Genomic DNA, 12,714 nt, shown 5'->3' on the forward strand with positions numbered 1-12,714 from the left:
ATAAATAGAAAAAGTGGCTTTGTTTAGAATGTTCGCCCTACTCTCCAGCCCAGCCCAGCTCTGACACTTCAGAGCTGATACAATAAACCAGACGTGTTTGCAGACCTTCCTTGCGTGTCAGTTGACTCAAGACCCTGCGCTGGTCAGCCCTGCTCTCCAGGGTTTACCTCAAGGGTCCCAGAAAGAAAAGCCCGCCCACCCCACCCGGCCGACTTCGAAGGGGCTCACTGGTCGCTAATTTTGCTTTGACTAGCGGGCGGCCGCCCAAGGTCTTCCTCCCAGTAAGGGCAAAGCTCCTCCGGCGACCCTGGTCTTCCCCTCCCGTCCAGGGCATCACTTAGGGGAGGGAACAGAACAGCTCTTTCCTGCTTTCTTTCTCTGAGACCAAAGCGGGAGGCTGCAAGGCCACTCAGAGCAGCAGCACTGATGTTATTATTACTACTATTATTTTCAATCAGGGCTCAGGTCGGGGGAGGGGAGACGCAGCCCTCCCCGCGCGCCGCACCTCGCTCGCTCGGGGACAAAAGCTCCGGCGGCGCGTCCGCGCGGCCGCTGGACCCGGTGGGCCGGGCGGGCGGCCGGGCGGGCGGGGGAGGAGGAGAAGCGGGGAGGCGGGCCCCGCCCAGCGCGAGCCGCGGGCTGTCAGCGCCGCCGCGCCCCACGGGTCCCCGCGCCCGCCGCGTCCCCTCCCGCCGGCCGCGCTGCGCCCCGCGGCGCCCAGGTGTCCTGCGGGAGGCGTCCGCGCGCGGCCAGCCGCCTCCCCGCGCGGGCGGGCGCGGGCGCGCTTGTGCGTTTCGGCGATATCTTCCTCCCCACGCCCTGCCGGGTGTCCCCGCCGTCTTCCCAGCTTCGGCTCCTGCTGCCTGAACCATGTCCGCAAGGGGTGAGTGGCGACCAGGTGGGCGCCGTCCACGGACTCCGCGCCGGGCCCGGCGGGGACCAGGGCGGGCCGGGCAGGTGCGGGAGGGCGGGGGGTGGGGGGGCTGCTAGAGCCATGCCGGCCCCAACCCCGCCTGAAACTTTGGCATCGGATCCCTGGGCTCTGGGCGGCAGGGGCTGGGGGCGGGGCGGGGGAGTGGAAGGAAACCCTCGCCCTTGACCTTGATCCCCCGGATGTGGGCAAAGCCTGACGGCCAAGGTCGGTGTCCGGCTCACCTGTACCAGCCGCCTGTCTGGGCTGGGAGGGCGTGGGGGATGGGCTCGCCGCTGCCAGTCCTGCTGGGCAGCGGCCTGAAGGGCTGTCCGGGAGGGAGGAAGAGGTATTTTTTTCCTCCTTTCTTGTTACCATTTTGCAGCTTGGTTGTGGAAGGAATCCAGGGCTTGATGCAGTAAGATTTAAAGCTGCAGTGCTTACATCTCATTTAAAAAAGTAAATTCCCTACCTGTACTCCTCTTTGCATTAATTGCCCCTCACCCCCAGCGGTTTTCTTCCTGGAGTGAAATGAGTACTGCAGGTGAAACTGGGCGAAAGAAAAAAAAAAAAATCAGAATTGCTTTTCAGGCAAGAGCGAAGGGAATGTATTTCTTGCCATCTGGAGCCAGTGGTGATGCTGGAGGGCGGGTTAGTCATAGCTCAGTGGCTGCTACTATGAGTGAAATATTAAAGAGATGGAGTCATTGTGCAGGTTGCCGGCAATGAAAACAAGTGACTTGGTTGCTTTGCTATAAGCCTTGAAGGAAAATATTGATTATTTTTAGAAAGTATATGCAAAGCAATAAGTACCACCCCTTTTGCTACCCTGAAGCTTTAAGAGGAGTTGCAGAGGAATTTTTTTTTTTTAATTCTGAAGGGTTAACCCTGGTTTTTGAGGGGAGTTTAGGAATTTAATACCGTGTTGGATAATTAAGTGCTGCTTCTCAAGCTTCATTCTGGGGCATGTAATGAATAAAGTAAATTCTATCCAGAATGTTTAAACTCCTTTTTAAGGAAATTGGTCTTTGTTGGCTTGGCAACATGGTTGGTTGGTTCTGTACCTGGAAATGGGGTGGTACAGGCGGGGTGGAATGACAGAATTTACGTTTGTAGATCTTGGGCTACAGAGAAGATATGGGACCCTGAGATACTACCTGCCTAATGATGCCTAAAAATTTATGTGTATTAGAGAAAGAAAAAAGAGAGTGAAACAGATGTGATTACAAGGGACTGGGTGTATGTACAGAATCTTCTGAGTGACTCCAGCTGTATAATCTCTAAACTATATTCTAAGACGGAGGCTTTTGGTCCTGACTTCTGTCCTAAGTATTACAAGGAACATGTGGTGACTAGTTCTCATAGATTGTAAAACTCTCTGTGGTCAGAGTCCACCTCTGATGCAGCTTTATGCCGCCTAAACCCCTTAGTACATAGAACGTCGCACACTGTAGGAGCTAAGTAACTACTGGGAACCTTGGTACGTCCTAAAAGTCATCAAGTTCATCAGGTAACCCCCCAGTTTCTCCTTGTCTCTGGCCTCTGCTACTGCAAGGTCTCTGTGGTTTATCTGAGGATATGAAATGAAGATGGCCCCAGTGATTCAGAGGCTAGAGTCCGGGCTTGGGATCTGGTTCTTGAAGATTTCTTCTTTTTTTTTTTAAGCTCTTTATTGGAATATAATTGCTTTACACTCTTGTACAAGTTTTTGAGGTACACCAAAGTGAATCAGCTGTATTTATACATATATCCCCATATCCCCTCCCTCCTGCAACTCCCTCCCACCCTCCCTGTCCTCCCTCTAAGACATCACTCATCATCAAGTTGATCTCCCTTTGTTACACAGCAACTTCCCACTAGCTATCTATTGTACAGCTGGTAGTATATATATGTCTATGCTACTCTCTCACTTCGTCCCAGCTTCCCCTTTGCGCCCCCCCCCCCCAGCCCCGTGTCCTCAAGTCCATTCTCTGCATCTGTATCTTTATTCTTCTTGAACCTGGTTTCAAGCAGGACGATTTGGAGTTGGACACAAATCTCTCACTCAGCGGTCCTGTTTCCCCTTCAAACTGCATGTTGATAATCTTGCATTTAACAGTTTAAAGTCTGACTAATATTGCAGGGGGAGAAAAAAACATGATAAATATCAGTTACTGCATACTTATTATGTGTCAGGCACTTAACATGTATTACATCAGTTAGTCCTCACAGTAACTGACTCAAGTGGATACTGTTATTACCTCTCCATTTCACAGATGAAGGAACTGGTGTTTTGAGAGATTGTGTAACTTAACCTGGGCTCAGACAGTTGGTAGGTGGCAAATCCTGAGTGCTACCCAGGTCTGTCTGACTTCGATCACATCCACTTTGTTTTACTGCTTCTCTATTACTTGTCCTTTAAATATTATAGTAAACATCACAGTCTTGATTTGCTGAGAAAGAAAAATGCTATATACTTGAGATCGAAAGGAAATGGCCTTGTTAAGTAATTTGGAATTTCCAGTACATTTAGGAACTTAATTTGTGGACATCTGGTAAAGACCAAGCGAGGAAAACAAGGCCCTTGATCTTTGATATTGTTAATTTGATATCCCCACTCTGTTTTCTCCTTCTTTACTTTTGAGGACCAGAATTTCCTAGATATTGCCAATGACTGAAGATTTTTCTTACTTTCTATGAAGTACTTTTATCTTTATGAATTTGTAAAATCATTAGTAGAATGTCTAGTATAGTAGCTACTAAATTAAGCTTGTGTGAAAAAGGTCTGTTTGCCATTTATTTTTTAGAAAAGATGTTTTCAGAACTGAGCTTCACTATGCATTTCTAAGTCAGTATCTGCTCTCATCTCTATTCCTGAAAGTAGAAATAAACTTTTATGGTCAGAAAGTCAATGTGTCTACTTAAATACCTAACTTATCATTAGGAAGGTCTTTAGCTACTTGGAAAGATAAATCTCATTAATTTAAAAAATAATCTCTGCTCATTTCTAATATCTAGATTTGTAGGTTATGGTAGAGGTAGAAATTTTTTTTTTTTTGAACAATTGTCTTTAATGGTTTATTTATTTATTTATTTATTTTATTTTTTTTGGCACAGGGGCTTAGTTGCTCCGTGGCATGTGGGATCTTCCTAGAGTAGGGATCAAACCCATGTCCTCTGCATTGGCAGGCGGATTCTTAACCACTGCGCCACCTAGGAAACCCCAGAGGTAGAAATATTTTTTAAAAATTGAAAACACTGAAATATTGAATCTCATAAGAAAAGTAATTTTATTAAAAATTTTAGAGAGGAAAATATTTTTGAATTCATATTCTCTTTAAGATAAAAAGAGAGAACTAAAATTTAATTCGTTATTCAAACTAACAATAAAAGATATTCGTAAATTTAATGATAGGCCAGCTAAGACATTGCCCATCTTGGGGTGTTTTAGAATATTATGATCAAAGATTTTTAGCTTGGTGTTGTATTTTTACTACTAGAGACCAAAATGGAGCTATCATGTCTTGATTTTGAATTGACAAACTGGAGGAAATTATAACACTTAGAATAGAGTTTCCAAACTTGGGAAGAATCATCTAGGTAGCCTTTTTAAAATGTCTATTCTCAGGCCTCATTCCAGGTCTAATGGGTCATAAACTCTAAAGGTGGAGCCCCAGATATCCATATACTATGTGTAAAGCGCCCCAGATAATTCTAAAAATCATTAGCTTAGAGCAGGATCAAAGGGTCAGCTGGATTATTTATTAAACATGCTGATACCTGCACTCTGCTTCCGATCTACCGGATTTGAATATTCAGGGAAGGCCTGGGAATCTGAATTTTTAAAAAACTTCAGTTGATTCTTATGTACAGGCAGACTTGGGAGCTATTGAATTAGAGCTTGTTTCTTTTAACTCAGGGGTTCTGTATCATCCAGCAAGTTTTGAAAAAAAAGCTGTTTTTGAATTATGAAAGTAATGTATTAAAATTTATTATCAGTGTATTAGTATAATCAAAATATATTAATGTATTAATGGATATATTAAATGTTTAAATTATAAAGTATTATATTAAAAATTCAAGCAGAAGTATGTTAAGTTAAAAATGAAAATTTTCTATTTTTTACTCCCTTCCTACCAAATACCTTAGAATTAAGCATGGCAAACAGTGCATCCTCTGTATCCTTCCTGGCAGTTTCTATCTGGTTAGCTTTTGGTTCAGTTCAATAAATATTAAATACTTATTCAGTTTAAGATACGTGGCAGACAGCAGGAACTGTATGCAGAAGAGATCACTCACGAGGCTGTTAGGATTTCAGAAGCTTGAGTCTTGAGAAGATAGGTGCAGATGTGTGAGGATAGAGTCCATAGCACTGGCAGAGAAATAACTCAAAGTATGTATGCTCTAGAAATGTTAGATCAGTCTTGCTATCTTTGTTTTCAGAATTTCGATAAAGGTAGGAGCAACCTGAATGTTCACCCATTGGAGACTAAATCACAGTTCATCCATGCTATAGACTGTTATGCAGCTATTAGAAAGAATGAGTTAGGTCCACATGCATTGGTCTGGAGTGATGGCCATGATACATTATTAAGTGAAACAGCAAGTTTTATGATAAAATATATGTGATGTATGATCCCAGTTGTATACATTGAAAAAAATCTCTGAAGTGTACATATGGGTGTGTTCTGTGAGCCTAGCGAAAATCATGCAGCAGTACCCACCAAGCATTTAACAGTGGTTAAAAAAAAGTCAAGGGTACAAAAAGTTGAAGTCAAGGATATGCAGGGGAGAGAGTTGGCTTTTCTTTGAACACATCTCTGTGTTGTTTGACAGCAAGTTGGTATAGCTTTAAAAGACTGAGAGAAAAATCAAATAAATAAAAAAATGTCCACTTCGTGCCCAGTATTCATTTCATTTATTCAAGTCAGGGATGTAGATTTTCATTCGTTTATTCAACAAACATTTATTGAACACCTGTTACGTGGCAGCGATAAGTGATTAGGACGCAGTGTATACCCTCAAGGAGCTCACAGTTCTGTGGGGGGAGAGAAATACGTAACTACTATTTATAAAAGGACATGCTGAGTGCAGAGAGAAAGAGAGAATGTGGGCTATAGAAAGAGTTACGATGATACACAGGAGTGGTGCTGAGTATAGCCATGGGGCGGCGGCGGGGGGTGGGGAGGGATGAGGACCATGAGATCAGGTGAGGCTTCTTGAGGAAAGTAGGGATGTTTGCTTGGAGAATGAGTTGGATTTAGCCAGGTGAAAAAAAGGATGGGGTAGAGGGAAGGGCTTTCCAGGGAGACTAGGGCATGAAAGAAGCAGTTCTATATGTGTTGACCTGGAAAGTACGTGGGTGCTGGATGGCGTGTTTACCAGGGAGAGCGGAGCCAGGTCTCAGTTGAGTGAGGAGGTGCGGCAGGCACTTTGTGGAAAGGCTGAGGGTGTAGAGCTTTTCATTTACAAGGAAGTGTGGTTTCTGGGAGTACAGTGGAAGGATGTCTGTAGTGGGTGGGAGATGTGCTGCAGGAGGTAAGAAGCGCAGGGCAGGGAGGATGAGGGGGAGAGGATGTGAGTGGGGCTGGGTGCTCTCTGTCCTTTCCGTGACTGAGACTGCGGGAATGAGGGACATGGTTGGGCATGGTTGGCCTCAATTATCTTAACTTTGGCATGAGGAGTTCTGGTTGCAGACCAGGCTGAGTGCTGGGCAGTACCGGCTGAAGGCAGAGAGGAGGTGAGGGCTGCCATCACATTTGCAGAGTAGCAGCTAAACTGTCTGCTCGACAGTGGCTCTTCCAGGGAATCAGAGCTGCACTCATTTTTGCTGACATCTTCAGCTTCCGTGCTTACATGAGGGCTCAACAAATATGAATCTGCTAATTCATAAAATGGAGACTTCCATTGTGTTTCTTCTCTCTCTTACGTGTTCCTGTAACTCTATGCCTGTTATACCTCTAGTTGCATCACTCTACCTTTATCAGTTTCTTTTATGGTGATGTCGCAAAGATTAATGCTCTAAGAGTTATGGGAGCGGGGGCACATTTTTCTGGCCTGTATTAGCTAGAGCTTTTCCTCTCTTTGAGTGGCAGAACTCTCAAGCAATTTATCGAACTGAAGAAAAAGGACAATATATTTGAAAGCCAAGTTTAGCCATTGTAAGTTTTGGTATTAAAAAAAAGCAGCAAGACTCTACACTTCCTGGAAGTCCTTTTTTGCACTTAAAAGAAATGGGTTCCAACTAAATAAATAGATTTTTTTTACATGAGAGAAGTAGTTTTTGACATCAGTTTCTCACAGGTGGGAGAATCATGTTTCAGAAAAGATTTTCAGGAGGCTGAATTGTTCACACATTGTGTCTCTGAACAGCAATATATAGGTGTGTGTGTGTATTTTTTAACTTGAGGCCTCATGTAGGGGGTTGAGTTAATCGTACTTCTCAGGTTATGGCTCACTATCATCCACAGTTCATCAGACCCCTCCCTTGTCCAGTTTGTTTACTGATATATTTTTGTCCCCACTCCTCAATCTCATTCCCTTTTTCCCAAAGGCAATGATTCTAATACATTTGATATATATGCCCTTGAATTTATAGTAAAACCAATTCTTTGACTAGTTCTTATATTTAAAGCTGTAAGTACCAAGTTATTTTACTTTACGTGTGTGTGTGTGTTTGAAAGATTAACCAAATTCTGATTTAGATACCTTATTTTGTGAACAGATACATATTTTTGATCTTATTTGGAAGTTTACATCACTTAATGCAACAGCAAGCCTTATTCTGTTAGGTAGCAGATGTACAAAATGAAAAAAGGTTATTCTCTGTCCCAAAGGAATACAAACTAAGATGTGTGTGTGTGTGTGTGTGTGTGTGTGTGTGTGTGTGTAAAGTTATGTACACAGCTGATGATAAGGGTTATCAAATAAGAATTATCAAACTGCTATGGGAGATTCAACTAATTTGTGACTGGAGATAACATGAAACTTTCACTTCACACAAAAGATGCAATTTGAGTTGAATCTTGAAGGATGAGTAGGGATTTGGCAGGCAGAATGCTGAAAGATGTGCTTCCTTTCAGAAGGAACAGGAACGGCACAGGTAAAAACATGGAGGAGTGAAAGTACAGGATATACGAAGAGGAAGGAGTCTGTGACACGGGAGGGGGTTACAAGATTGGTGGTGGGGAGGGGAGGAAAAATAGGGAAGAGAAGGGAATGATGTATTGAACTAGTAAGCCTTTCCATCAAAGGCTTTTCCTAAAAAGAAGAGCGCGGATGTGAAGAAGGGAAGTGAGAGGTCTGTGCTTGGTACACTCAGATAACTCAGCCCTGGTTGTTCAACTGCCCACAATGGTATTGATGGTATTTTATTGCCAGATTATGCTGCAGTGAGTTATGTTTTATCCTGACCACAATTCTCATTTAGGTAAAGACTTTGCCCAAAGCCTGCTCCTGTGTTTCTTTTTTTATGGCAGGTTAGGAGTCTTATCTTGAGTTTTGTACATGACATCAGGCTATTCCAGTACTAAGAATGCTGGCCTACGGGAGGGTTGGATGCCAAATAGCCAAGCAACGCATTTGACTGTAGCGAGGGGGAGGAGTGAGGCCATCTCCCCAGAAGAAGTGTGCATTCTTAACTGATCCAATTTTTCCATGCACATTACTAGCTCCCTCAGTTCTAGAGAAGAACAAAACAGCACTAATTCATAAAACCCTTTAAAATGAAAGATGGAATTTTGTAAAATTTGTGGAACAATGTCTTTGAGATGGTAAATTAGTCTTCACCATCTTTTATGGGAGAAATGTTTCTTTTTTTTTATAAGCCTGTGGTTTCAGGTTCTTGTCTAACTTAATCCACGTGAGTGTTCGTTGACATAGGTAGTACTGATCCCTAGGTACAATTTGATGTTTTGTTGCTCCATTCACAAGGTGCTGCTTATTAAGTCCTGACCTTGTGGTGCCATTATCTGCTTAATCACCGATTTCTAATTACTTGGCAGCAAAATGGAAAAGAATATGAGTGGTCAGCATTTCACCCTGGTTAAAGCAACAGTCTCTAGGAATATCATCCATCCATCCTTCCATCCATCACATGCATCCATCCATCCATCCATCCATCCATCCATCCACCCATTCCATAGATATCTGTTGAGACTTCCTGGAGTTCATAATAAACATCATCAAACAGCCAGCTGTCTGTCTATATTTATTAAAATTTGTAATGTCACTAGAAGTTGACAGCACATGTTGCCTTCACTATCCTGGTATGGTAGGGTGGTTCTTTCTCTAAATGTGCAGTTTGTGCTAAAAAGAACCTATTTTGTTCATTTTCCCCAAGGACTTCCTGAGAAGTATTTTGAAGCTGTGAGGTCCTCTCCTGCAGCCCATCGTGTGCACCCATTTTGGTGACAGTGTAGCAAGGCTAAAAATGTTCCTATGACTCTACCCCATGGCTAGAGCAATCCCTGTGTTTCCCTTGGGTTCTCTTGGGGCACTCCCATTTTTAGCTCTTGTGTTCTCCCCCACAAGTTTGGGTATACTCTTTGCTGCCTTAGTGAATATCTCATGATCTGGAGCACAAACATCGTCATTCTGTCACAGACAACAGCCTGAGGAGAAAACCACTTCACTTACAAACTGGAGAGGAAATTGTTGTGAGGGTAAATGGTAGGGAGAAGGAGAGGGAGAAGGAGAGGGAGGGAAAGAGAATATGAGAGCAATAGGGAATTGGTGTAGATTAAACAAGACTGTTAAAAATTGGAAATAGAGATATCAGATTTGAGTATAACAGATATTTGCTAGTGTAAATTGAATTATCACATTTTTTCTTTATTGAAAACAGAATAGAAGCTAGTGGAGTTTTATGTTAGATATACACAGGATTCCAGAATTCAGAAAATACATACTTTTTTTCTCTCCCTTCCCCCAAGAAGAGAAATGCCAACTGTTTATCTGAAAATTTCCTGGCAGCAAGCAAGAAGGCAGTGTGATGCACAGGGGTTAACTCTTTTGCTCTTTCGAATTTCCCCACTCATATTCAATCAGCTAACAGTTATTGAACCTCGTTTCTAGAGCAGCCAGATTTATTCCAAATCTGTTCCTGGGCTGTTGATGCTAATAAACTAATGAAGTCATTTCACAGATATTTACTGAGCACTCTGGAGTGAGCATTGTCATGATTTTTGGGTGGAGAAATGTTAAAAGGTGTTGGAATTTGTGATTGAATGAGGCTGGAACAAATAGGGCTGAGCAACATATACTGCTGATATTTAATCTAACTTACACATACCATATAAGTTATCATCCAAATGGCATGCTTCTGTCTAGGACCAATGCTAAACCTGATGGCATACTGGGACACAGGTGTGGAGTGGGGCTATCCCAGGCAAATTGGTACTGTGGCCTTCCTAACTAGTAAAGTTTCTAGCCAGCATGTGTTTAAGTGTCAGTGTATTCCTTGGTCTCAAAGGATAGAATTTTTATCACTATCTGAATATTTGCCTCTGGCATTAGCTACATTGTATATTATCTACATCAAAATTTAACTTAAATCCTAGACGGGCCATCTCCTCCTCATCGATCCCACAGTTTCTGGGCTGTTTCCTCTCATGGGAAACTGGTATGCTAAGGTGTAAATACCATTATAGACCAACAATAATATTTGATATGAAGTCAAACCCAAATGAACTTTTAGAAATTTCTTTTGGAGTAATTCACACAATACTTTTCTTCTGTTGGGGTGAATTATCTAGAGAAAAACTATTGTGGGAAGGAAATGTTTAGTGCCTTTGGTCCTTCATAATCATTTAAAATGAGTGGCTCTGTTTCTACTAGTTAGTGTAATTTCAAAGCAGCTTTAAAATGTGTAGTTCAGTCTACCTGTGGTTGTTCTTGGACTTACTACCTGTTTGAAGGCTCTCTGCCAATGTATTTAAGGTGTACATCCCCAGTGCATTGTATTATTTTATTGGAAAAGTTGTCTAATGTGTATTTACCACTATAAGGAAATTGTCCATATTTTGTTTTATAATTACTGGGTAGGCAAGTTCTTATTTAGTAGATGTACCCATAAAATCCTTTGTGTTATTCAGCCCTACATTAGGATAAAAATGAAAGCAGAAATTGTGGGTCAAGCACCCCCAAATTACTTGCTGATTGATTAGAGGTCATATGATTCTGGTCCTTTGTGAGATAATTTATTTTTGGGGCTTGTGTGAGGAAGAGCTCTACATACATGATTATTGTTATTCACATTTTAATAGATTAAAGTTCTTTATTCTGTACTGTGTGTTCTTTCTCCAGCTCTTTAACTTTATTACATATGCGAATAATATTTGATGGTGTATATGTAATCGTGTTGGAGTCAGTTTATAAATCACTTTTCCCAAAGAAAATATCCTATAATATGTTTTGCTTAAAATTGTGTCTAAGGTCTTTAGCTGTGCTTTTCTTTCTCAACTCACTGAGAATTCATTTAAAAAACAAATCCACAACAGGGTAGCCACCAGAGGACTGAATGGTAACAATGAAGGGAAGTGAGGACAGTGAAGTAAACAGCTATTTCTGGCTTTTAGCTCCAAATAGGAGTGAACAGAAGGAGAGGAGCCCCAGAGTCTGGGGGAAGGAGGGAGGGGTGGGAAAGCCATCATTTTTAAACATTAAAAAAAATGTAGAAGTGAAGTTCAGGTTGGCAGTCTCTAATGGCTTCTAGGGAGATTTTTTTGCTGCTCTTGTTCTGTGTAGAACAAGAGAATCTTTATTTTGATTCATTTAAGGATTCTGGAGAGCGGTGAGCATGAACACCAGTGATGGTTTAGTTTTCTCACCAGTTCCTTCGTTCCTGTTTATCTTAGGAGAATCTATTCAGTGGTTAGACACTTCATATAAACTGTAGAATTGGAGTTGTAAATAATGTATTAATTTATTCAGTCATTTAATAAGTATTAGTTGAACACCTACTAAGTGCTCGAGTTATTCTAGGTGTTGGAGTGAAACAGCCACTTACCAAATAAACACGTAATGTGACAAGTGGTGTTAAAGTGCTATAAAGAAATATAAAGAAGAGCAGGGAGAAGAGAGAGAGTTGGGGAGATGAGAGGGCAGGGCAGGTGCTATTTTATATGGGATGATAATGGAAGGGCCTCTTTGATAAAGTGATGGGTGAACAGAGACCCGAAGGACATGAGGGGTCATGCAGATTCTGGCGGAAGTGTGCTCTAGGCAGTGAGATAAGCACTGCAGAGTTGTTTAGGTCTATCTTGTGTGTGTGTCCTGGGACCAGCAGGAGGCCAGTGAGGCTGGATCACAGAGTACAGGGGAGAGGGATGGAGGTGAAGTGAGGGAGACAATTGGGGAAGGGGTGGTATGTTAAACTGGTCCTTGCAGGTCACTGAGAGAACTAAAATTTTCCTCTGAGTGAGACTGGGTGAGATAGGAGGCCCTTGGATGGTTCTGAACAGAGTTGTGACATGATTTGATATAGTTTAAAAGGATCACTTGGTCAACAATACAGAGAATGGATTGTAGTGAGTAAGGCTAGGTGCAGGAAGACCAGTTAGAAGGTTACTGCAATGGTCAAAACAGAAGATGGTGGCTTGGACCAGATGGTAGGAAAGCAGCTGGGGAGAGGTCAATTGATTCTGGAAATATTTCTAAGGACGTGCTTCTAGGACTTGTGGATGGGTAGGAAGCACGGGGTAAAAGAAGGGGGAGAATTGTGGATATCTCCATTTTCTCAGCACCTGGAAGGAGAGCTTGCCACTTCCTGGAATGCGGACACATGTCGAACAAGCAGGTTTGGGGAGTGGGGGAGTCAAGCATTT

General features: G+C 42.4%; 1 protein-coding gene across 1 annotated transcript in view; it reads left to right on the plus strand.

The window, feature by feature from the left end:
* The first annotated feature begins 757 nt into the window (after positions 1–757).
* ABLIM1 (actin binding LIM protein 1) overlaps positions 758–12,714 on the plus strand; it is a 298,002-nt gene continuing 286,045 nt past the window's right edge. The window contains exon 1 of the mRNA XM_057735888.1: positions 758–883. Within this exon, the coding sequence (XP_057591871.1) occupies positions 871–883 (13 nt within the window). The 5' untranslated portion in view covers positions 758–870. The remainder of the gene's footprint in view (positions 884–12,714) is intronic.

Source organism: Hippopotamus amphibius, chromosome 5, assembly GCF_030028045.1.
Source record: "Hippopotamus amphibius kiboko isolate mHipAmp2 chromosome 5, mHipAmp2.hap2, whole genome shotgun sequence".
In the NCBI taxonomy this organism is placed as follows: Eukaryota; Metazoa; Chordata; class Mammalia; order Artiodactyla; family Hippopotamidae; genus Hippopotamus; species Hippopotamus amphibius.